Genomic DNA, 26526 nt, shown 5'->3' with positions numbered 1-26526 from the left:
CCTTCTTTTATCCTTTGACTGAGCACTGCCTCCCAGGGCTTTTTCCCTGGAGGCCCTTCTTCCTAGCAGGTTTTCTCACTGCCTCCCCTCCTTAGAGCTTCTCACAGGTTTCTCTCCAGGCCTCCCACAGGAGCCTAACCTGCTCCCTGTAGTCCTCTCCAGCCTGCCTTCACCAGGCCCTTCCCAGAGAGAAGGAACTCCCACTGCAGTCTCCCCTGTCTCTGTAGTCTCCCTGACCCTTTCACAGCTGAGATGGCTAATTGTAAAATGAGGCACCAGATCAGGATCAGCCAGAGGTTAACTGCTACATCACAGGGCAAGGCTGAGCCCAACTCCCCTTAAAGGTCCAGTCTGCCTGTGGCAGTGCACTACTTTGGTAGAACTTAAGTCAATTCCTTGCCAGCTTCATTAAATTGACATAAGTGCTCGGACCACAAGAAGAGCGTCCACACACAGAATAAGAGTGGGAAGACAACTAAGAGTTATTTTGATTCCATTCACCATGTAGACAAGCACTCAAAGAACCAGGGCATAAATACCTAAAATTCCCCCAGAACATGCGCATTTATAAACCAAGAACCATGCTCAGCTGCTTCTCAATTGCATTTTATTTTTTAAACCAGTTAGTCTTAGAGGGAAAGCTCTAGGCTGAAATGCCCTGGTTCTACGGTTTCTGTACATAACCTGGAAGTTTCCACCCACCATTGGTGGAGTTTTGTATCTGCCACTGATTTCATCCTTTTCTTCCTAAAACCATCAATCAGAACATCCAGATAAAGGAGATATATAGGAGCCAAACATAGGAGTCCACAGTGCACATGGGGTCAGTGGTGGCTGACTCTACCATCTGACCCAGAGACTGATAGCTGGTGGAACAGAGGGAAAAACAGAGGCTACCAGAAGTGCACTCCTATCCCTATAAACAGTAACTCCTCAAAATCTGACCCACCAAGCCGTGTCACTATTTCCCCTCCCCCAGAAACAGCTCCGTGGTTTCTCTCAAACACAGTCATTCCACCCACACACCTCCAACAAAGGACAACTTCCTCCTTGCCACATTCAGTGAAGAAGGGTGACATACAGCAATTTGGAGCGGGTGTTAGCACCTTACAGCTAACAACTTCTTTATTATAGTTCTTGACCAACAAGGATTGCACTCCGTCCAGTCACAAGTATAGCAATACACATGGTAAATATGCGCTAGCTAAATATACCAGGGCTGAGCAAGATCAGGATTGATTGTCCTTGTTTACCATACTGGAGCTATGAACATGCATAGTTTGGTTTTGCTTTTTTTAAAAAGCTGGAATACTTTTCTTGAACAGGTGGAAGATCAAGTATGAAAGGCATGCTCAGTATTACAGCATACGAATAAATAACTGCATGAGTGTAACAATAGCTTTTTCTCTATGCAGAGCTGATTAAGAAAAGCTTGGGGGAGGTTAATTTTACTGACTACAGTCAGTATTTATGCTTATTATATATTAAAACTCCACCTACTAACAATAAGCCAAGACAGCACACAGGTGACAGTAAGAGCTTATGGCCCATTAAACTCTGAATTTCCTAATGTATCAATTACAGAAGACACATGTGCCAAACAACATTAGGCTGAACCACTGTTAAACTCAGTGTTCAGTGGTCCTGAAAATTTTTCATTTCCTTTACCTGCACTGAAGTGGCCCACTGATTCTAAGTTTGGCCACAGAATAATACATGCAAGGAAACTGCCAGTCTTTTAAAAGGAATGTTTTTATGGTGTATCTCAATTGTAGACAGGAGACACATTCACTGTGTCTAAAGAATTAAATAGATTTCTATTGACAGCTAATAATGATGAGCCAATCATTCATTTCCAGTGAATATACTAAAGTTGCCTGACTCCTAAAAATAAGGATATGACCAACCTCCAGATCTGGACATTTGTCTGAGTTCTTCCACGAGTGAGAAAGTTCTTGTTTTTAGTTTCTTTTGGAGATACCATTTCATTTTTTTGTACCGGACCCATGAAAGGAGAGTACAATGTGTTGTGCCTTTCTATAACTGGAATCACAGTGCTGCACTTGCTTGGATCCCTGCAGCCAGTGCATTTCCTGAACTTTGAAAGTTTACAACAAAAAGTGCCCAGTGATTAAGACAAAGAAATACATGAAACTAGCTGAAAAGTGTATCATCTACACCAGGCGAGAGCTGAATGCAGTTCTAAGTCAGTTTCCAAATTACTAAGTACTTCCTGCTGAAATGTTTAAATAACCACATGGCTTTTGTGCTATGTATTAAGGAAACAGACGTAGATTTGGTATAAAAATTTTGGATATGGATTTTTACCCTGCCCATCTAGATGAGCAACATATCCAAGGGGATTAATTATTTAAATCCAACCTGTGCTCAGCTCTGTCTGATAGGCAAAAGACAGACCCTCCCCTGAAGATCTTGCAACCTAAAATAGAAAAAAAAAATTGCATTGGATAATCCAAAGAAGGGCATAACTGAAGGGTTTGGGTCTTATCACGAATTCAATTTGTGAAATAAGGAGCTATTTATCCCTTTTTGTTCTGTAAAGTGGAATTTGTTCATGTAAGCCCACAGATTCTGGAATCATAAATGGACAATATTGAAGGTGTGAGCAGGCCAAAGCACTCCATCAGATCCATCACTCATTTACACTGATGTCCAAGAACCTGATCCTGAGAGGTGATGGGCACCTACAGTTTCCCTTAAAAAGGCTTCAAATTTCTACATTTAAAAATATCAACTCCAAATTCTAATTCCACTGCAGAGAAACTAACGGGCTTTATTCCATCTTCAGCTTTACCCTATGATAGTATGAACATTTGAAGCATGAATATTTAAAGCTATAACAGGGGTGGGCAAACTATGGCCCATGGGCTGGATCCGGCCTGTCAGGGCTTTGGACGCAGCCCGTGGGATTGCCAGCCCCGGTCCGGCACCACAACCCTGCAGCCCCTGGGAGAGGGGGGACAGAGAGCTCTGCACTTGCCTGTGGATACCTCCCCCAAAGCTCCCATTGGCCGGGAATGGGGAACCGCAGCCAATGGGAGCTTCAGGGAAGGTACCCACAGGCATGCAGAGCTCTCTGTCCCCCGTCCCCGAGGCCGCAGGGACATTGTGCTGGCTGCTTCCCAGAGCAGCGTGGGGCCAGGGCCAGCAGGGAGCCACTCAGGTAAGCGGCACTGGGCTGGAGCCCAAACTCCTTACCCCAACCCCCTGCCCTGAGCCCCCTCCCACACTCCGCACACCTCCCTGCACCACCGCTCTGAGCCCCTTCCCACACTCCACACATCTCCCTGCACCACTGCCCTGAGTCCCCTCCCACACTCCAACCCCCTCCCCTGTACACCCTGCACCCGCCCCAACCCCTTGCCCTGAGCCCTTTCCTGCACACCACACCCGCTGCCCCAGCTCTACATTCACGGCCCTGCAAGTAATTCTCCCCACCCCCACCCTGGATGTAGCCCTCAAGCCAAAAAGTTTGCCCACCCCTGGACTAAAAGTAAACTGATGTTTGAATACACATCATCCAGCAAGTGGTGATTGCTTTTAACTATATCTGCATTTAAACACCGGTTAATTACAAAATAGCACAAGTAAGTTCACACACTGATAACATTCTGCACATGCGAGTAATTGTATTCAGTGATTCCAAAGCAGAGGCATCGTCAGATCTCTAATGTCTATGACTGCGTAGACAACCCGTGTTTCCTACCATTATAAATGCATGTAATTACATGTACTCCCTATCTCCACGCTTACGGCTTGATTTTATTTATTTTTTTTTAAAGATGAATACCTACAAATACCACAAGTGCATACATCATGTACAAGCTATTTTAGTATTAAGCTACATGCTTAATTCATGTATGTAATGTGCCATCTCTTTTTTAAAAAAAATCAATCTTATTTATTGGCCACCCTCACTTACAAGGAGCAGCCAGCTATTCTAAGAGTAGTCCTATGCTAGTTTTGAGCTAGCGTTAGTCTTTCATACTTAAGGCCACAAATACTGAGTCAACATGCAGAATATATGGTGTATAAGATGACACACTAACTACAGTTGCTACATTAAAGAACTTTTTTTTTTTTTTTTTAATTAAAAAGTCTGGATACTATGCAACACTATTAAAGCTTAGACCTGGCTGCTGTGGCACTTATGCTATGGTTAGTCTTATGTTATAGCACGGGGTGCGCAAACTTTTTGGCCCAAGGGCCACATCTGGGTGGGGGAAACTGCTTGCAGAGCCATGAATGTATGGCTGGGGCAGGGGGTTGGAGCACGAGCGGGAATGCGGGGTGTGGGAGGAGGTGCGGTGTGCAGAAAGGGGCTCAGGGCAAGGGGTTGGGGAGGGGGAGGAGTGCAGGGTGTACGAGGGGGCTCAGGGAAGGGGGTTGGGGTGAGTGCTGCAGCACGGAACCACTTACCTGGAGTGGCTCCGGGGCCAGGGCAGGCTTCCTGCCTGCCTGCCCTGGCCCCAGCCCCTCACCACTCCAGGAAGCGGCCAGCACAACATCCCTGCAGCCCCCTGCGGGGGTGGGGGAGGGGGCAGGGAGCTCCGCACACCTGTGTGTACCTCCCCCAAAGCTCCCATTGGCTGCGGTTTCCCATTCCCGGCCAATGGGAGCTATGGGGGAGGTATCCACAAGCAAGTACAGAGCTCTTTGCCCTCCTCTCCCAGGGGAGTGGCGCCCCGGGGGTGGCAATCCCGTGAGCCGGATCCGGCCCACGGGCTGTAGTTTGCCCACCCCTGCTTTAGTAGTAGTTATTCTCATGGCAAAAAAGCAACATTTGCCGATTTACAAGGGGATACATATCTCAAAGTTATTCAAGCGAGTTTTTAACAGTTCTGCAACACTAAACATTTGCTAAAATAAACATATCAAAAGGTCATAGGTGCTTAAAGAATAGGTTTATTGACAATATTTTCACAAATAAACATTCTAAAGAAAATTTCAGAAATATCTAAACTTAAAAATTTTAAAATTTTGTTCTCATTGGCAAAATATTTCCAAAAAAATTTCCAAAAAAACAAAAAAAGGTAAGATGTCACTATGTTACGTCATTTTTGAAAAAACTTTCCTAATTCCAACATTTTGGTTCAGTCCTTTCATTTTTATGATACATATCCAACCCTTCAGCACAATGAAAGAAAACAAGCTGTTAATGTTTGATTTCCGTTCTGTCTAGGGAACACTAATCAATAGGATTTTTATTTATTTTATAAACAAGTCTCTCCCCTGAATACATCGTGTCTGCTTTGAACTTGATGGGCAAGCAAAGTCAGTAAGTAGTACATTACCTTACAAATATACAAACTGAGCCAAATTATTCTGGTATTATTCAAAACCTGTATTTCCCCAAACGTATATATAAAGCATACCACATAGAACAAGAAACTGTTAGCATGCATTTTTGGAGGTCATTTTTGTACTTCAGGAATCTGAACTTCAACTAAAAAATAGGATCCTTTTATATTGTGATAAAAATGTACTCGAATGTTTTATAACATTAATATTTATTGCTTTATATGAATACTGTATTGAAAGCCCAAGCATTCAGTTTACACACAGAAATTATACAATTATATACCGTTTCACAATGGCAGTGAGCACTCATTACAATCTACAAAAGTCTACTTTACAGAAATTTAAAAACTCTAAATATCAAAAAGATACAGTTGAAGAAACAGGTATAAATTTGGCAGCCAGTAATTGTGACTGGGAGGTTGCAGCTTGCATGTCTTTAAATATGGGAATTTGAAAACATTGTGAGTTTAAAGCAGTAGTTGTGCTTTGAACTGGTTTGGAAAAAAAAATGTAACACTGGCTGTCAAAGTAGCATGTTCAAAAATATTTAGTTCACTTCCAAAATGTTATACAAATTATGGTGATTTCTATGCACCCCTAAAACGTTTAGTTATTTAGCTCAGGTACATAACTAAGGTAATATATTAATTCTTCCAATACAGTGGTGTACCATACCAATGACATTTGCCTACATTAGAATTTTGAAAGAAACTCCTCTGTAATATTCACAATGCTCTGAGAAGCATTCAAACAGCAAGTAGCTGTCCAATTTTTCTGAGATTTTGTTATTAGGTTTGCAAACATTCCACCTACAAAAATTTAAGATCAAGTTTTGATTACTCCGTTCTCCACATAAAGCACATTTTCTCATAAATAAATGAAATCCTTTCACTCAGGCACCTCAGAAGTATATAAAAGTGTTGTAGTCTGAACAGTTTTCTTGGAATGTGTTTCCCCTGGTGTTTCCAACAATGCTAAGATTTCCAGTGTTTCATATGGGCCAGATTTTATTTGGTTTATTCAGAGGCAAAAAACTGCCTTGAGAGGTGAACTCAGTCTTTTCCAATAGAAAAAGTGTACATTGCATTCATCTTTTGTAGAAACAGAAAAATATAACATTTCCCCCCTTAGAATAGAGAGAGAAAGAGTGTGTGTGTGTGTCTCAGTGTGTGTGTGTGTGTGTCTGTATAAAGTAACATTTTAAACACACAATTTAAGGTTTCATAGTATGTAGTCAAATAAAAGTCTGGAAACCAGCATGGAACCCTATAATTCACAAGTTAATGTTGAAACTGTAACCAAAATATGAAGTAACTGCTATAGCTGTCAGAGAAAGACAAGACAAAAAGCTTTCTTGCATACATATAACTAAATGTGGTAATCTCCAAAAAAGTTGTCAAAATTATAATTATTACCTTCCAGTTTAAAAACTTTTATTCTAAATAAAAAAAAAAAACTATACACAAACCACTGATTTGACCAAACCAAAAAGTCAGCGGTAAGCAGGACCTGAAGGAGCTGGTATTCACAGTTCTTAACATGTACTCTTTCAGGGTTCGATCCATGGAGACGTTTATTTTACAACCTGCTTCTCTTGTAAAACTAAAGGTCCACTTTATTACATAAAATTATTTATACAGTGTAAAACCAGAGCCTTATGGAAAATACTGCATCTAAGTGTATTTAAATTATTAGTCTTGCTCCATAGGTTCTTCTGCAGCTTCTGTGGCTTCATCACTGTTTTCCATAGGGGTCTCTGATGAAGTTTCAGGAGTTTCACTGGCATATGATCCTAAATCTTCAGTTTCACTGCAGTCAGCTCCCCTAATGACAGATCCACTATTTTCACTGTCTTCAGAACATAAAACCTTCTCTACTTGAGACTGGTCAGATTCCTCCATTTGATTATTCTCCTCAGACGTCTCTTCATTCACAGTTAAGGATTCAGTGTCTTTTTCTTGATCTTTCCTTTCTGGAGCAACATCTCTTGGGGACATGAAGGACTCTGAAAACATTTACATTAATGACTTAGTGTTAACAATACATTCTTTTTAAACAAGTCAACAATAGTATTAAGTCACTTTGAATACCCAAACATTTACACTAGGAAACTGATTTAGCCTATAAAAATGCATTAATCTATTTTTCCTCTATAGAAAGTGAGTTGATGTAAATTTTAAACTCTGAACCGCCTTAAAAATACTAAAGTTAACAACTTCCACAACACCATATTATATACCATATTTACAATATAAACATGAATGTAGTCTGACACCATTAAACCTTATGACTTTATACAGAGAAACTTTTAAACCATGAATGGGCTTTTCTTACTTCCCCACATTCCCATATCTTTTCCCAAGAGTATCCAGCCTTCTTGATATTCGTTGTGAGAACACAAAATTGTTTTGAACCCAATGTGGACATCAAAAATTTCACCCAGCAGGATATTTTACAAGCTACATTGTGAACCTTGAATATAGGGAATCAGAAGAGAGGAAGAATCTGCAGTGCAACATGGATACAAATTCATGACAGTGTCTTCTAGATATATGTATTTGTTTACTCTGCATTAGTGCCAGCTTCAGGGCCCTCTGGGTAGTACTCAGCATTACAACTCACAAGGCTGTTAGGTTTTTGACTTGCTACTCTGGCACTGTTTGAGAGAGTTACAAATTGCTGTGTGAAGCTTAGCTTCAAGGACAAGAATCACCTTACGTTCACTTTGCTGTAATTTAGGAACAACACTGACTGTCAAGTGTAGCCCCCACCCCAATCAGGCATCCTCAAGAGAAGGAAGGTCCCAAAGCAGATCTAGGTACAACCTAGAGGATTCCCTGTCCCTAGCAAAACATTACACATATATGGGTAAATCTGAAATACCTTCTTCCTCTTCCTCTGTACAATGCTGTCTTGTACTGCTAGTATCTTTTTCTTTATTCTGAGGTGTAGAAGATGTTTCAGTTTCTTCTGCCATGACTGAAGAGACTTCACTGGAGGCAGTTTGGTTAGATGTCTCTCTTGCTTCCCCTTCTTTGTCAAATTTAAGTCTTTTTACTTCATGTCCCTCTGCTTCCACAGGATCATCTTCAGGGTGCTTATTTTTTATAGGGCTGCCTTGAGTACCTTCTGATTCAGATGCTGGTAATTCACTGTAAGACCCAAAGAAGCCATGCGTGAGTACCAAAAAACATTCCACATCTTGCCTCATTTCTCATACTGCTTATCTGAGATCAACAGAGCAGCATATGGGAGAACGTTATTTGCAAGGTATTCTCCAGCAGAGGTCCTACCCTGAAGAACTCAATTTGCTCATTATTGGCTAAAGCCCAGATTTATTAAATTTTCAGGCATGAGGTCAAGACCACTCTTTTTTCCAGCATTTGGGAAGGGGCTGCATAATTGGGCTGATGTATGGTGGGTCTGGATTATGGTTTATTATAATTTGAGGAAAGGCAGATCTATAAGTAACAAGCATTTATGATTTTAAATGTACTGGTTTTAGCATACCATCCTGACAGTAGTTTAATATGGAAACTTAGGATCCCCGCTTAACTCATTATTCATTTGTCAATCACATTTTTTTTTTTTTTTTTTTACTAGATAGGTACACAATCAGAAAAGAGCTGGACTATGTATAAAAACTCAGCAAGTAAAGCTGAGGAACATCTTCAACTAAACAATTCTATTGGAGAGTCACAGTCCAATACAAATCTTCACTTTGCATATATTAGGTCAGTAAACAAAAAGTAGCAAGTACATATCTAACAGAGCTGAGCATTTACCATAATCCTTTTGAAATGTCTTATTGATTAACTGATCCTTACCAAAGGGACATTTTGCTTTAAAAATATTTACAAAATTGTAAATGTAAAGCATGAGAATAATGAAATAGTCAATACAAATTACTCCGCACAAACCTGAGGTTTTTGTCTTCCTTTTGCTGCAAGTTTGATTCTTTATTGTCTGTGCTGTCAGGCAAACCATTTGTTGTCATAGGAGTTGACAAGGAAACCTTCGGTCGATTTACTGGTCTAGGAGTTCCAGGACCATTTATATTAGATCTAAAAAAATACAATTCATTTTTTAATCCTTTTTGATTAAACAATTAAAATATACTCTAGATTCAGAAATCCTGGAAAAGGAATATACTAGAGTATTTTAATTTTCAACATAATTATTTAGCCCAAAATCCAACATACATCCCATCATGCAAAATCAGTAAAGTCCACCTGTATATGAACTGGATTAAAAATGATTTTAAAGCATCAGTGGCATTCTGTAATACACTATTATGGCAGGATGTCTGGGCTAGGTGCTTCCAAAAACCATAAAAGATTTCTTCATCCTATCACACCCCCACCCAAGTAGATGTTGCCTCCTGAAACTGTTCAACTTACCTCTCTGAATAACCTGGTGAGTTTCCTGGAAACATAACACCATTCATCCTGTTTAAACTATTGGAATTATTTTTCCTACAAGAAATCAAAAATATTATACTTAGCAATTTAAGGTTCCTGAGTTCACAGAAGGTGATTTTTAAAAAATTCTCCTTGATTAAAAGTAATTACAAGTTACTAGATTTAAATAACATATTCCTACACACTGGGTTTTTTTGTTTACAACTAAATTGACTTCAACATCCATTATGTGATTAAATGTCATTTGCCTTTGCTTCTTATGCCCCAAATATCTTCCTTGACATCCTCTAATTTCCTTTAAATAATAAAATAAAAGGCATAATTTATCTTCAATTGTGACCACACCCATATTTAAAGTGAAGTGTATGCATAAGTGTTTTCTGGATTGGGGCTTTAGATTTTAAACTCTGTGGGCAGGAACCGTGTCTACTGGCTATGTAAAATGCCATGCGTGACTGGGATAAATGCAAAAGATAAAACCACCACCACACTAGGTCTTCATTAAAGGTCAGTTCCCCCATTACACCACACCCTTTGGAGGATAATACTCTCCACACAGAATAGGTGCTGATCCAGCAAGAATGCCTTCAGATCCTACACTAGCTGATGCCATTCAACATCCTTCAGGTTCTAACTTGTGATGAGTGGTGTTTTCACATGCCCGTGTGACATCCTTAACTGTTATGACAGGGCACAGTACTGTAATTTTAATACTTAGTCCTGCCTCACTGCAGGGGACTGGACTACATGACCTATCAAGGTCCCCTCCAGTTCAACATTTCTATGATTCTACAGCCTCATCTTAAGATATTGGCATTGGAAGAGCTTGTTTCTGTGCTTTACCTACATTCTTCAAATTAGTATGATGATGGGGGGCTTCTCGTACAGTTGGGAAAGTAGCTTTTGCAGGCCCAGGAAGACAGACTGAAGTAGAAGATAATGTGGACCTTCTTCTAGACAACTCAACTGGCCCTACAGCCACTTTTCTGAAGTCTGTTTTTCCTCTTTCATACAACTGTAGATTTTGATTTTTAATTACTCCCTTTCTCTGCCCCTTCATTGTCTCTACATTCTGTACTTTACTTTGCAATCTTCCAGGCACTCAGACTTAATCTAGTTTTATCTAAATAAATGAACAGCACAAGATGTCATAGGAGCACTAAACTACCTACTGTAGGGCAACCCTGCTAGTAGTGGGATGGATGATGTGGGAATCCTCTCTTGAAACGAGCTGTGGAAGGCAGGAATCTATACTCCCTTTGGTTCAGTTCAAATGAGAGTCTATTCTTTGAATCTTTCACTTTTGCCTCAATGTTTGTTTTTAAAAAGACCCAAACTAACCCCATCTTTGTGCCCCCACTAAGCATTACTTTGTATGCCAAGCTGCTGTTCAGAGCGTATTTTTGCCGAAGGAATTAATTTCTGAAGAGGAAAAGAGTATTGCAAAGACTGACAAAACATTAGTATAACAGTGGGGATGATGCAGTTCTAACACAGGTATTGTTTAATGCACTCACATATATTGTTTTGGATTAATAAACCGTGCCGTAAATTTTGACTCAGAAGCTTGTTTTTCATCCCAAAGTTACTACACAGGTAGACCAGCAAGCAGTATATGTCTGCAGGACATCACCTCTTTTGCCACACAAAGTTTGAGAGATTTTGAAGGGCATTTGTTTAACCCATTGACATGGAAGATGAGTTTTTGTAGTGCATGTCTTATTGTTGGCAAGGGGATACACCATTACTGCCAGCAACAAGGAGAACATACAAAAAAAACCCTCCTAATATAATCCCAAATCTTTAAGTAGTTGAAGTAAATTTATGCTTACTCTGAAGATGGGTATACACAGCTGACAACCATGACATTCTGTAATACAAAAAAATGTAGAGAGTTTAGAAGCAAAAAAATTAAACATTTCTGATCCTGATAGAACTTGTAAACTTGACGATTAAGACACGACAGCTGGATTTAAAAAATTCTAGCTGATAAAGGTAATATTCTCTATAGAACTTTAAATTAGATTATTCTGAAGTCAAAAACAACCTTGGAAATAATTTCTACCTCCTAAAATCCTCAGTGGTAAATGTGCTTTGCTATTGTGAAGAATACAAACCAAACAAGACTTCCACCACATTGCAATTTCCAATATGCTACAGTAGAGGTCAAAGGAATTCAAACCACATTTTGGTGAGGTTTGTAACTTAGATGTTTCGATTACATTAAGCGGATACTCCACGTGGAACTGTGAAAATCCCAACCTGCTGCCAGTGCTCTTCACCAGTGGTAGGCAGCAAAGCTATAACAGTTTTTACCCTATGTCATGTAATCACCAGCTGTTGGTTTACACTAGTACTCCCACCAGTCATAGCCCAGGCAGGGCTTCACTAGTGCTACAGCAACAGTGAGAATTTCAGAAAAAACCTGAGTGAAAAAGGTATGAGACCATTTTTTTATTTCAGAAAAATGGCTGATTATTGTTTGAAAGATAGCTAATGCATATACAAGAGGACTATCCCAATGCAGTTTTTAGTGTGCATTATAAGAACCATACAATAGGGATTTCTGAATTAGCAATTAAAGATAACAAACAATGTTATAGTGCTCCAGTATGCGTGGTGGTTGCTACTAATTACAGCACAAAATATGGTCCAGCAACACGATCATCTTTTGACAGATCAACACAGATAGTAGAAAGCTCTGATTAGTTTTCTAACAAAGGTGTCAGACTACCAGAGAATTCAATGTATGTGTCAGACTGCTCTTGCTCCCCCATGATAAAAAGCAGACTGTAAAATACATACTTTAAAAAAAAAAAATCAAGGCCAAGATTTTCAAACTGGAGTGCCTAAGTCTGTAACTTACAATTTTAAGTACCTTCTGAACATGAACAAATGAGGCACTGTCAAAGTCTAGAGCACCCTTAAGGCTTGTTTCATTCATTTCAATGGGGTTTTCGTTTTAGATATCAGTGATCAAGAGCCACATTTGCTAATATCATATTACTGCAATTGCACACACAATGGCATGCACAAAGGGCAGAAACAGTGGTGCAACTAAAGAAATGGACTGCATAATTTTTCCACTCACTGCTGAACACTACATCAGCTTTACGAGATAAAAATTTAGCTACTAGATGAGGGCTATAATCTACCCTGAAACCACCCAAAAGGATCAGTGCCAGATCCACTATAGATCAGCAGCAGTATGGGGCCCTAATTTGCAATCCATGATGATTTTACACATGCCCTAAATGTAACTGGGCCCACCCAGGAGAACGACAGTTTGACATCAATTTTGGAAGTAGTACTGCATGCTTTTGGAAAACACTATATAAATACTACCAAACAAGTTCTGTATGCATTTAATGAGGGTTTTAATGTGCTAAAAAATGAGATCTGAAAAACAAAAATCTCTCCTTCAGCTTTTGAGTTTGATTCAAACTCAAAGCAAGGAAGGAAGAACTGCCCAGACCTGATAACTTACATGGTTGCATATCGCTCCGTTATTTAGCAGTGGGGGTTCAGAACAGTGAGCGATATTAAATCCTACATAAACTGCAATATTGGAGCATTACAAACTGATTAACAGAGACAGCCTTAATCCTGGAATTTATTTGCTTTTGGGTCAAAAACATTTTAGAATAACTTTTTGCAGTTATCTTTTTTAAAAAATTAACCAAATTGGAGTTGCTATTATAGCCATAATGAAGCCAATAAAACTTTGGGAGTCATTTAAATATTATATAGCGGGTAGTTACAATTTAGCTCCAATGCCTCTGAAAGAAAGACATACCTTTTCCACTCCTCTAAGAAACTTGTCTGTTCCTGTATAGTTCCTCCTTGGATCTGTCAGCAACTCACAAAGTCGCTGAATAGTAAAGGGGATACTGCAATGAAATACATATAGAACAATGTAAATGGTACTTAATGGGTAAAAGGCTGCTAGGAAGCAACTGCATTATTGCTATCCCTGCAGGCTGAAAAAGGTCCAAACAGAGGAAGTAGAATTTCACTGAAAGCTTGCAGTAAAAGGACAGTTGGCTTCCTCTGCACTTGGAGGTAGGGGTGTAATTCCCAGATCATGTCTTGTCAGTTCTCATTGAGCTAGCATGCTAAAAATGGTAGTGCAGCCAAAGTAGCATGGGCAGCCATGGCATGGGCTAGCTGTCCCGAGCATGCACACGCCGTGGATATGTACTTGGGGCGGCTAGCCCATGCCACTGCTTGCCGCTTCCTATGCTACTGCATCTATGCTACCATTTTTAGCAAGTAGCTCAATTAGTACTGCAATTATGTCTATGCAAGCTGGGAATCACACCTTTAGCTCCACCTGCACATAGCTTTAATCTCTGATTTACATTTCTCAGTTTGCATAAACACTTCGAAAACACAGCACACACTTTTGGGCAATACATCCTCTACCAAAACTAACTAAAATCCAAAAGACATCATTCCAAAAATCACAATTCACTAAGCACACTGTATTCAATAATTAAGTTACATGTAGATTTCAATTCAGGAAACCAAAATCAGTCACAGTTTAAAACTACTTTTATTGGGTAAATTATGAGGTTAACAAAATATGTGAAACAGCAACAGTAAAAAATGCTTTAAAACAATTAAAGATTCACACTCCTAGATCTGGCAAAAATAAAAAGTGATTCTCAAGACTTTTGATTTTACAGTTTATAGGAAATGCATTAAATTTTGTAAGTAGTACAGCCAGTTAATAATAGTTCAGAAAAATATGGTATCTATCTAAAACAAGTATGATTAGTTTTTCTGCTGCATTGAGATAGGACAGGGCTATATACTCATAATATTTTATTCATACAAATGTGTCCTCTGTCTAGCAATTTTGTAATTGGATTTTACACAAACACTAACAAGATCAACTGAAATTTTTCATTTTAGCAATGCATAACAGGATCAAATATTTAAGGTTAGCTGATCTTACATGCATTTCCGTAGCAATATTTATTAATATACATTTACAGTAAATCTATTTTGTTACACAATTATCAGCATCTAGCAAAACTTTTGAATTATGGTACAGGAATGCAATACTGCTTTTTAAGCATTCTACTAACTGAATTTGTCTGAGCTTGAAGTCATTACACTTGGAACACAAAGTGCTTAGTACAATGTGAAGCATTCGAATTATATTTTATATATGTAGGAAATTTTAAAAAATTACACCCAAACAGTTTATACACACACTCAACACGATTCCATCCCTACTACAGAACTGTTACAACTGTGTTACTCAGAAATTAGAGTACTAATTGTTATAAAAAAAATTAATGAATTCAAGTTTGCAATGGGTAAATCACTCAACAAGCTAGAAGAGCATAATTTTATGCCTACTTCATTAAATAAAAAACAGATCTTGTTCAAACATTCACTGATCTGATTTTTCACCAAGAATATGCCAGAAGAAACCATGTTCAACCAGTGAGAGTAGTTACTGGCATTAATTCTATTGGAAAGCTCTTAAGGGCCAATGCCTTTCCTATAAACAGAAATTGAACCAGACTAAATATCACCCATTTTAATGTGTTTTGCAGATTCTACCATGTGTTATGGTACAGTGGAAGGTATATAAACCATAACCTGAAACAACTAAGAGGTATGTTGTAAAACAGAATCTAGGAGAAATCCCTATGTTTGGCATGTTGTCAACATATCTACCTCCAAATACCTCAGAGATGATGCATATCAACTGTATTGTGGATTAATCAATATTTATTATTATCATACACCTAAACCATGACAGAATCTCATCTTTATTTCACTCCTGAAGAACAAAAAGACTGTCAGTATGACAGGCTAATCTTTATGGGTCAGTACATAGCTCCTTCAAATGGTAGAGAATTAAATAAATGTGAAGCTACAGGAGCGATAAAACAAGAGGACAAGAATATTCCCAGACCAGACCTTCACTGTAAATTTCTTTTGTATCAAAAAAAGTAAGTTGAAAGGAAGGAATTTAGTATTTAGTGAATGTTATGGCAGGCATATTTTACTTGTCCACCAGGTGTTTGACCCCTCATCTGCCTACCATCGACCAAAATTATATTTAGACTGTTTTTTCTAACTTGGTTCCCTACATAGTTCGACTAAAATGAACTCATGTATTCCTTTCGGTTCAATTTACTCAATGAGAATGTCCTTGAGACTGTGAGGGTTCACTTCCTGTTAATACCGCTCAGAACATCTTTGCTATGGATTAAGTTATACCTGGTGTTTCATCAAGTTTTGGCCAAGGTGTTTAATGACTTTACTCACAGAGATGCTAAACCAGAAAACCTCTGCCATGGACAGACTTCAATTTGCTCCCCTTGTTGGTAGTTTCACTCACTCTTCCCATCTCCAATCTTGGTAAGTGTGCAGGAGGAGTTAATTGATTTGTGAACTCACCCATATATGTACTGCATATCTAAACCTGTGCATAGCTGCATAAAGATATAACTGCTGCTTATTTTTTGGGTACTTTTTTGGGGTGGTGGGAGGGACAGAACAGTACTAGACTACCAAAGGTTGTAACAGCTAATCTTTAAACAGTAAATTCAAATTACCTGTCTGCTTAAACATCCATTTACAAAGACCTATAGTTTAAGTAGTAGCATATTAAAAAAAAGTGAAAATTTGTAGAATCTTGTTAACTTATTTTTAATATTTATTGGATATTTGGAATACAATTTGAAAGACTAACATATGAAATAGTTTATGAAACTCAGTGGCATTCAGCTTACTGAGGTGATATCAAACCCCATAAAATGCAAGATTTGCAGCTTCAAAGTAAATTGTACATTCCAATTTTTTATTTTAACCTACACTATAATCTGTGTTCTGGCCAACAGCAACACTGTTCCCTTCAAAGCATCTATAAAATAGTGAACTTTGTTTAATGCACAGTAGATGGCACCACACATCATAGTATGTGCTTTACAATAAACTGACATCGAGTTACTGTTTTTTGACGACTTTTTTAATTTGCAGACTTCCAGAGGCAATGACATCTCAGCTATAGTGAACTATGTAAAAGTCATATACAAGTACATATTACAAAAATTAAAGGTGTGGCTTTAAACCAATTTTTAAAAAATCAGTGCAACTTTGTGCACAGACATTCAAACGAATTTAAGAGTGAGTGTACTGAGGAAGTTGCATCTATTTTACTAAATAGGTTTCTAAACTCTTTTAGTTAAATCCATGCAAAAACCGCATAATAAAATTTCTTCAAGTGAGCAAAGGGATTAGGAATTCCATAATCAAGTGAAAATGATCAGAACTGCACTTCCCAGTGCCATTGGTCAGGGTGCTGTAAAGAGAGCCTGATCATGACAGCCATGTTGTAGTGTATTAAGCAAAAAGGGACTGAAGAAAAGATGTGGAGAAACTCCTTTAGTTGGTCATATGACTGTTATAAAGGTGAGCAAAGACAAAATTTGTATATTCTAACATGGATATTTCTGTAAGGTACCCAAAAAACAAAGTCCTCCTAACCCAATAATCACAACTGACGACCAGTACTCATCCAAAAATATCAAAGATTAAGGAAGCCTACCTCTATTTAAAAACAGACAGACAGACAGCATACCTCCACCAGTGTGTTGGAAGGAGTGCTGAAAAGCCAGAACCTAACTCAGACTAGCAAGAGTGCAAAGAATACATCTGAAAATTAACCCTATTTGTACTACTGAAGAGTTTACTTCTTGTTGTAAAGAATTTTCCATGAGCGATACACCTCCAGTGGTTAGTTTTGGAAGTATTCACAATTTACTAGGAAAGGGGAAAATGGACATGGGAAACTTCTTAAGAGTCTCTTTGGCATATAAGTTTCTTAAATGTGGCAGGAGAATCTGGCCCTACACCCATACAATGTCAGATGGATACAAACCGATATTTTGGGTTTAAACAAGCACTGCCATGTCACTATGCAGCCACCTGAAAGAAAAAGCATACTTATTCTGTCTGTCAAAGCCATTTAATCCAAAGTCACCGATTACCCAGAGAAGGCAATCATCTCTTAGTAACTGCTTTTGCATGATGTCTTCCTTTACAGATGAAGAGGAAAGATTAAATATGCCCTTTTTCTTCCTATCTTATGCATCCTAGAAGCAAGGACAGGAAAAACCCTGTTAGGTCAGGGTCACAATAAGCATCCACATTTTCTGTTAGGCTACCTTGCAATGATCTGAATAAGAAGATCCATGAACGAAAATGGTAAAAGGCCTGAAAATAACTGCTCTGGGCAACTGGTGCTCTCTGGAGTCAAGATTTTCCAAGGAGTTCATTAAGTGACAGCAACGGTATAGATAAAATAGAGAATCCATAATCCCAATGAGGGAGGAAAAAACCCTGCATTCTTAAAAGAGAAGTGGTGTCTGTAGGAGAGCCTGACAGACAGAGGCAAGAACATACTGGTGTTGTAGTGGTGATATGAAATCTTCATCTGATTGGTTGCTGCTGCCTGGTTGTCAGGAGCAGGAAAGGATAGCTCAACAATAGAGACTGATGAACCTGAGGACACAGAATTGAGTTTTATTTACGTTCGAGTGTCTAACATCACATTAACAAAAAATTCACATGTATTTTATGGAACACCTCTAGTAACTTAAGTGTTATTTTTTACTTTGCCAACAGAAACAGTACATTGCTAAGGTCTTCATTATCATGGGATTTATCAGAATCATGGGCTTTATGGAGCAGGATACGTATACCATATTTTTAAGCCTTTGAATTATATGTATTGCTGTGTAGTACAGGCCTGAGTGTAGAACTGGTCTCGAATTTGTTAAACTGAATCAATTTAATTAACTGATAGTGATAGAACAAATCAGGTATCAGATTGTACAAACTGCAGCCTGTTTGTGTTATATGTTGCTTTAGATACAAATCACTGGACAATGATTACTTAAGAAGTTTCAGAATCATAGCCTCGTTAGAACAAAGTTATATATGAATTGCTACATGGTTTATTTCATTCCTGGTTGTGAAAAGTTTTGAATTTTAGCATTTGTTTAAAGGCAATAATTATACGTCTTCCGGTTTTTCCATCTAGTGACACTAGCTGGTTTCCACTTTTAAAGAACACATGAGGAAAGCATTGGGAGTTCTTCCTTAGTGTTAAAGTAACACTTTTAAAAATTTTGCTTTGTTGCCACAGTATTTTAACAGTGCAAAAGGCTCAGACACCCAGAAGTTTTGTCAAGTGTGTCTTGGAACTATATGATGTGGTGGTTGCCTAGCTGTTCATTTCCTCTGAGTGGTTTACGAGCTTAGGTAAGCTATGTAACATAAGCAAAAAACAGCTTTGAAATAATAGAACAAAAAGCCCAGACATTAGGACAAGTTTTTACTTCCTTAAACTAGACTACTATTAATACCAGCCAGCAGAATAAAAGACATCATGTTACCATTTGTAGGTTTCATGGTAGAAATTCTTGGCATCACATTTAAGTGAGAAATTTAATGTGAAAGTACTTGAAACTTTCAACATGAAAAAAAAACATTTATTTCAAGAGAGTCAATTCTGAAGCACAATCCATGTTTTAAATAACGTCAGTCTTCGGGAACGTGACAGTAAGAACCACTGATCTAACTCCAGCACATGAATCTCAAGAGGGGTCATCATAGTCCTTTAAAGCTAGCAGTCTCAGGGGTAACATGGAGGAAGGCTACAACATGTCCATTTGCTGATAAGCTGAAAATACAGCAGGTAAGTGGTTGGTGCAAATGAACAAAACACTAATTAACTGGATGATAAATTTGTGACTCAGTTTAAGCTCAAGAAAGTGCTATCAAGCCGTTACAAAGAAATAGCAAATAAGAGAGTAGATGCCCATGAAAAACAAGAGTTTTATTTAAATGAAACAAAAGTGAACTTCAGAAAAGTCCTTTTACCAAAGCAATAAGCAGCAAGAAACAATACACATTGTAGTCTAGAGAAACAAACAAGTAATCATTCAAATGCTAAAAGTATACTTTAACAACCAGTAAACACATGGTTGTCTTTTTGACCTACAAATCTGAATCTGTAGCTTAACAATTCATAGTAGATACACTGTCTCTTTGTTGCACTGTCACAGAATTCATTGTTCTCAATGAGCTGCCAAACTGCCACATGCAAGTTAAGGGGACAAACACCAAATGGTTACAGTTTATTAAAAAAACCTAAGCACCTAAAAATGGATTAAAATAAATCTGATTTTAGATAGAAATAGATTTCTATCAACATGCTTCTTTTTATGTATACTTTTTGTATTGCATGAACAATGTCCATTAAAGAAAAAGTTAATCAAAGATTTTAAAACAACTGAAGACACTAACAAATGTCACAAGATATTAGATTAATCATTAAAAGACAGATTTTGGACTTTGGTTTTTAAAAGATATCACAATAAAATATGTTTAAGTTGATAGGCACCAATTTATTTGTACCTGAAGTTGTCTACGGCAAGTGTTGAGCAGAATGAAGATGTGGAAGTAAATCACAGTAAGACTGGAAGGTCATCTATGAAAGATGATATATTGCCTAGCCTTGAGAAAAAAATTGTTTAAAAACAAATGAGATTTGATTAAAAATTACATACCCGTTAAATCCGGTGACTATTTTCAGGATTCGTTCCTTCATCTCCTCAAAGGGAATATATTCCACATTGGGATTAGGGGGCCCTCTTGGTTCAGGTGCAGAGGTTCTGAAGTCATCCATCACTTTCTCCAGTTTGAAAATAAAATAGCCTTTAAACTGAGACCACTGAATCCTAAATTAAAGGTTAAAAAAAAATCACAAGTGACTTAAGACGCATGCAAAATATCCATATTATAACTTTGTTTAGACCAAAGCAAAAAATCTTAGACGATCATGAATTTTTATAACCAGGTAGTTCAAAGATTTAATATTTTTAAGCAACAAATAGTTTACTGTAGCCAACCAACTGAGAGACATTTTTGAAGACTATTCCAAGGACAGCAGACAGGACAAAATTAAACATTTTATCTTCAACGAGAAGGCTGTTAACACCACTTTCATACATAAATTTAGATACGATATTTTACAAAAGCTCTTTTGCAGTCCTGAAGAAGACCTGAACATAAATTTATTCTTAGTTATGTAACTCAGTTACTGACAGTTAGATTGTCAGCTCTTCATTATATGGATCATTTTATTCTACATTTGTAGACCACTTAGCACTTTGGGGCAGCAATCCCAATTATTATTCATATTATAGTAGGCCTAGGAGCCCTGTGTGATGGACCAGAACTCCTTTGTTCTGTTTGTACTGCATCTAGCACAAAAAAAGTCCCTGTCCCAAGGAGCTCACCATGTTTTAACCAGGGGTATATAGTAAATCATGGGCAGGTCACGGGCCATGAATTTTTGTTTATTGCCCATGACCTGTCTGTGACTTTTACTAAAAGTACCCGTGACTAAAGCATAACCTTAACAATGAGATAGCTTTGCAGATGTTTACAGGAAGCACCTCCCACGGGTGTTCGGAAGCATAGGAGAAAGCATGCATATGCTTGTTTGAAAATTTAACAAGTAGACAGTGGAAGACATCATGGCTTGATCAGAGGTGAGCATCAACATCCAGACAGTGAATGAGAGATGATAGGTAGGGCGGAGGTTCACTGTGAAGGGTCTTGAAAGTGAATACAATCAACTTACGTTTGATGTTAAATGAGATTGCAGCCAGTAGAGAGATTCAAAGGGGGGGAAACAGCATCAAAGCAATAGGCTTGGAAAATGATATTTGCAGTAACATTCTGAACAGATATAAGCAGGGCAATGCTGCATTTGTCAAGGCCAGAGCGAAGGACGTTACAGTAATCAAGATGTGAGATGAGAGCCTAGATGAGAGTTTCAGCTGTGCGAGTAGATAAAAGCCATATCTTATAGATGTGGTGCAGAAAGAATTGGCAAGATTTTAGGTTTAGCCTGGATGTGAGGATGAAAGGCAGAATGGTGCCCACAGTGATCAAGAAATGAGGTTGGTGGGAGGGTTTGCAGGGAGTGGGGAGATTACGGGCTCTGTTTTCTTCCAGGTGCTTCTTACCACGAATAAATAATATGGAACTTAACACTGATGAGCATAACACTGACTATTTTTGACCATATTTAATTCATATAGCTATCTAAAATAATTATAATGTAATTCATGTGGAAGATTAAAACAGAAGAATCACTAGCACCTGTGTAAGAAATATGGGAGTAAATGTTTTTCTCTTTGTGTTGAGCTGGGATATATTAATCTTTTACTTCCAAACGACCACCTTGGTGTGAACAGTATTTTTGCCTTCACCTTTTTGCCTAACGCAAGTGTGACAGACCCAGGCCAGTTGGGTACAGCAGAGTAGTAGAAGGCAGATATACTGGCCTCTGAGGCTAGCATAATCCGCCAGGAAGCGCGGAACCCACTGAGGCAAGGTCAGAGCTCTGCCTCACAAGATACTATCTATTCAGCTCTCCTCCAGTCTACATCATCAACTCTGCCAAGGTATTGACAGTAAGATAGGACTATGGCTAAAAGACTAGAATTGTGCTAACCTAAAAGATGTACATACTATAACCATTCTCTTACATAGTTTCTGGTCTTAAGTGTCTCTTTAGAATAGGCTCAAGTTACATGCTTCCATATTAATTTGTGAAAGGAGAACTTTACAACAAAGAAGATACTGTTTTTTTGCTGCCTTAGCTCATCTGTCTCCCAGACTAGTCGGTGCTTAAAGATTCAGACATAGAACATATTTATGAAAGTCATTTTCAAACTTACACAATTCTTTTAAACAACTTTTAGAGAGAACCTTTTAAAGTGCTATTTACCATATAACTTCAATCTAAGTTTGATGCCAATGAGAATAATTTCCATGTATTGGAGCTTGCCAAAAAACTAGAAAAGGATGCGTCAGAAAATTACTACAGATATTATGGGCAGGTTCTGAATAAGCTTCTCCACACTGATCATCACATAGAACCTGCACTGCAAAGAGAAGTTTTGGGCCTTTTCATAACACAGCACTTCCTCAGCAGTGCAGGTAGAATTGTGAAACTGATGAATATAATGTTATCTTAATACATTTCAATCTACTCCTACTGGTGTGGTTTATAGGATTCTGGCTAACTGACGGCCACATTTAGCCCTCTTCAGCTGGAAAAAGGAGTTCTACATAATCAAGGACAAGAGGGAAATTAAGACATAGTAAATATAGGTCTAAAGATGGCGGGGGCTTGAAGAGGGGAGAATATAATTCAAGCTCCCCTCCCAAAGAGATTCTGATATGAAGGATTGCTCTTTTTTTAAAACGTGATTAAGGGCAAAAAAATGGAGGAGCAACAACATTCAAAGTTTGAAATAATGTGTGGTTCTTTTATTTAAAATATAATAGAAGGGATAAACTGGGTTTAAAAGTGAGTGACACACCTTGAAAAGACACTTTACCCCTCACTCCCAACCCCCCCAAAAAAGAAAGAGGATGGAAACAACTAGAAAAGGGTGGGATAGAGAAAGACCCATACCAAAAACACAAGGGCAGAGATAAATGGGCAGAATAAGGGAAAGAAAAAAAAAATCCTAAAATGACAAGGTGTCACGTTATTGACTTGAACTGGGACCATACAGAACATGGTTGCAACCAAGGTCCTGTAGTGGCACCAAATCTTGTATAAAGGGGGTTAAATAATGTGTCTCAGACAAGGTTATGGTTTGCTGGTTATGATTACACTGTCTACATGTGTGTATCATTTTTGTAGTTAAAGTTATGAATATTGGCTCTATACTATCTGTATTTCAAACCTATGCTATGCTTCTGGGCGACACCCCAGACAAGTTAGTGTCAGATCTGCCTAGCCTGCTGGATGGCCCATTAAGGTCCATCAGATATACAATGGACCCACTGAGAGAAGGCAGACACCTTATGACTCAGCAAGGCATGCAGGGACATGCCTATGGACAGAACTCTGAGGTTTTTCCATGCCATGTGATGGACAGCTTTCTTTGAAAGAAAGAAAGACCGACCACATCGCAAGAGAATATAAAAAGCTGCTGCAGCTCCTCCATCTGGTCTTCAGTCCTGCTTCTTACCTCTGGAGGGACTTTTTGAACCAAGGACTGAAAGACCCATCCCAGCTGTGAATGTACTCCAGAAACTTGATTTGAACCTGCAGTTTATTCTATCATTGCAAAAACCTGAACTAAGAACTTTGCCATTACTGTATGTAATTGATTCCATTTAACCAACTCTTGCTCTCATCTATATCTCTTTTCCTTTTATGAATAAATCTTTAGATTTTAGATTCTAAAGGATTGGCAACAGCATGATTTGTGGGTAAGATCTGTTTTGTATATTGATCTGGGTTTGGTCCTTTGGGATCAAGAGAACCTTTTTTCTTTTACTAGGGTATTGGTTTTCATAACCATTTGTCCCCATAACGAGTGGCACTGCTGGTAAACTGGAGTGTCTAAGGGAATTGCTTGCGTGACTTGTGGTTAGCCAGTGGGATGAGACCAAAGTCTGCTCGGTTTGGCTGGTTTGGTTTGCCTTAGAGGTGGAAAAAACCCAGCCTTGGGCTGTAACTGCCCTGCTTGAAGTAGTTTGTCCTGAATTGGCACTCTCAGTTGGGTCCCGCCAGAACCAGCATTGTAACACAAGGCATAGATCAAACAAACTATTATTCTGTTCGGTTTGTTACCACTCTAATTAGCTACATAAAACTAAAGCAAAAGTAGCATATCATTTCCAATGTACTCTATTTTAGGTTTTGGGTTTTTTTTAGTTTAACCCTCAATGCAAGCATCCAGACTCTGCAAAACTGTAACCATGACAGACTCAAAGAGACAGAAGATTTTAGAATAAATAGCAAATGTTTATAATAAGTGAGAAAAATCTCAAAACTCAGACAGAAGAGACCCATTAAATCACCCCCATGCCTGGATTACACCTTACAGAATATTAGCCCATGAAAGTAGATTCCAATATTGCACTAAAGATTATTTCACAGATCCATTTCCCCCTACTTCCAACCTAGGTTAATTTTCCCTTACTTATTTTCATTCAATTACTAACTACTACTACTTATCCTTTCACACAATATCAATGGTTCTCAATTATTTGTAGACAGATATCAGATCCATGTGGCCTAATATGTACGGACTAGGTTAATAGTGGAAGTCTAATGCCCTTGGGGCTGAAAACAGTGCCCTGTGTCATTTTAAAAATCCTGAAACCACAGAAAATATTGGTGCCACCTGGGCAAATGGGAATCACATTTTCAAAGCACAAGGCAGAAATTCTCCCTACAAGCTGAATCTGAAATCTACTTGGTTTTAATTTATTTTTAAGTTATTTTAATGCACTGCACCTCTCCAGGCTATAATATTGATTTCAGTTTTAACAGCATCTTCCATTCAAAATCTCAAAACAGTTGACAAAATACCTGTCAAGCAGAAAGTAGTATTCCCATTTTACAGACTGAAGAACAAGCAAAGCTAAGTAATTGGTCCAAGAGACACACAGGTCATTGGTACAACTAGGAATATAACTTCAATCTCCTGATCGCTAATATTGTGATTTAAACACTAGAGAATGCTGGAATTTTAGATAATCCTGTTGAAGAGCTGCCATTTTAAACTTTATGGAGCAGTTTATCCACGTAGTGGTACACTTGGAGGGTATTCCTGCAACAGACTGATATGGACCAACAGCAACTCTTAAGTCCACAGAGCAAACGAGACACATGATAACATCACATGCTGTGCTCTTAGAATCCCTGTTCTCATTTTATGTCTAAAGGATCTTGCACAATTTTGAATGAAACAGGAGCAGAGAGTGGAAAACATGTTCAAGATGAAATTATACAGACCACAGCTGCTTGGTAATGGAGGAAAATTCAGTCTTCTTTATGGTACTACTAATTTTCAGGCCCATAAAATTGTCAAGAATTCTCACTCCATTTACTGGGATCAAGATTTTTCTGTTTAGCAATCTTGGCTGAGATGGAGAGAGAAGTTGATCTTTTGGACCAAACAAAACTTGATCATCTTCTCCAGATTTAACTGGACTTCTTCACTTCCAGATTGCAACATTCAGAGTCTATCCTTTTCCAGAGATTTTTGGCTTCAGGAATGTTTCTTTCCCTATTTTCCTCTCACTCCATGTTAAGAGGACTGATGGGAACTAAATAGAAGGATCTGTTGTCTTTAAGATGGAACGAGTAAGGTAGACTAGCTCACTTATTTCATCCTGAAGGAAAATGTGACTAGTTGTCACACACTGGTTCAAGGGCAAGCAGAAGTGTCTCCCCTTTTCTACTGATGGCCCTTGAGAATGGTAATCACCTGATCCCTCACAAGAAGCAGTTGGCTAATATTTTCCTTCTCTAGTTAAAGGCTGAGTCTATACTAGAAAATTGGGTCAGCCTAACTACGTCGCTCAGGTCCACACCTGAGTGGCATAGTTAAGCCAATTTAAGTCCCCGGTGGAGGGATAGCTCAGAGGTTTGAGCACTGGCCTGCTAAACCCAGGATTGAGAGGTCAATCCTTGAGGGGGCCATTTAGGGATCTGAGGCAAAAATAAGAGAAGGTACTTGGTCCTGCTGTGAAGGCAGGGGACTAGACTCGACCTTTCAAGGTCCCTTCCAGTTCTATCTCCATATTAACAGCATTAAGTCAAGGGAAGATTCCTCTGGGAGGTGGATTACTTAGGTAAATGGGATAACCCCTCCTGTCGGCACAGGTAGTGTCTACACTGAAGCACTACATCAGCTCAGCTGCA

General features: G+C 38.5%; 1 protein-coding gene across 2 annotated transcripts in view; it reads right to left on the bottom strand.

The window, feature by feature from the left end:
• Nucleotides 1-4905: 4905 nt before the first annotated feature.
• The window catches only part of PPP4R2 (protein phosphatase 4 regulatory subunit 2), a 39563-nt gene continuing 17942 nt past the window's right edge, over nt 4906-26526 (bottom strand). For both annotated transcript variants that reach the window (XM_048857558.2, XM_048857559.2), the window contains 7 exons: nt 20345-20515; nt 13540-13633; nt 11576-11613; nt 9723-9797; nt 9243-9386; nt 8206-8474; nt 4906-7327 (listed from right to left, as the gene is read on the bottom strand). In XM_048857558.2, the coding sequence (XP_048713515.1) occupies nt 7014-7327; nt 8206-8474; nt 9243-9386; nt 9723-9797; nt 11576-11613; nt 13540-13633; nt 20345-20515 (1105 nt within the window). In that variant the 3' untranslated portion in view covers nt 4906-7013. The remainder of the gene's footprint in view (nt 7328-8205; nt 8475-9242; nt 9387-9722; nt 9798-11575; nt 11614-13539; nt 13634-20344; nt 20516-26526) is intronic.

This window comes from Caretta caretta, chromosome 7, assembly GCF_965140235.1.
Source record: "Caretta caretta isolate rCarCar2 chromosome 7, rCarCar1.hap1, whole genome shotgun sequence".
NCBI lineage: Eukaryota > Metazoa > Chordata > Testudines > Cheloniidae > Caretta > Caretta caretta.
This window is presented reverse-complemented; position numbering and strand designations above follow the sequence as displayed.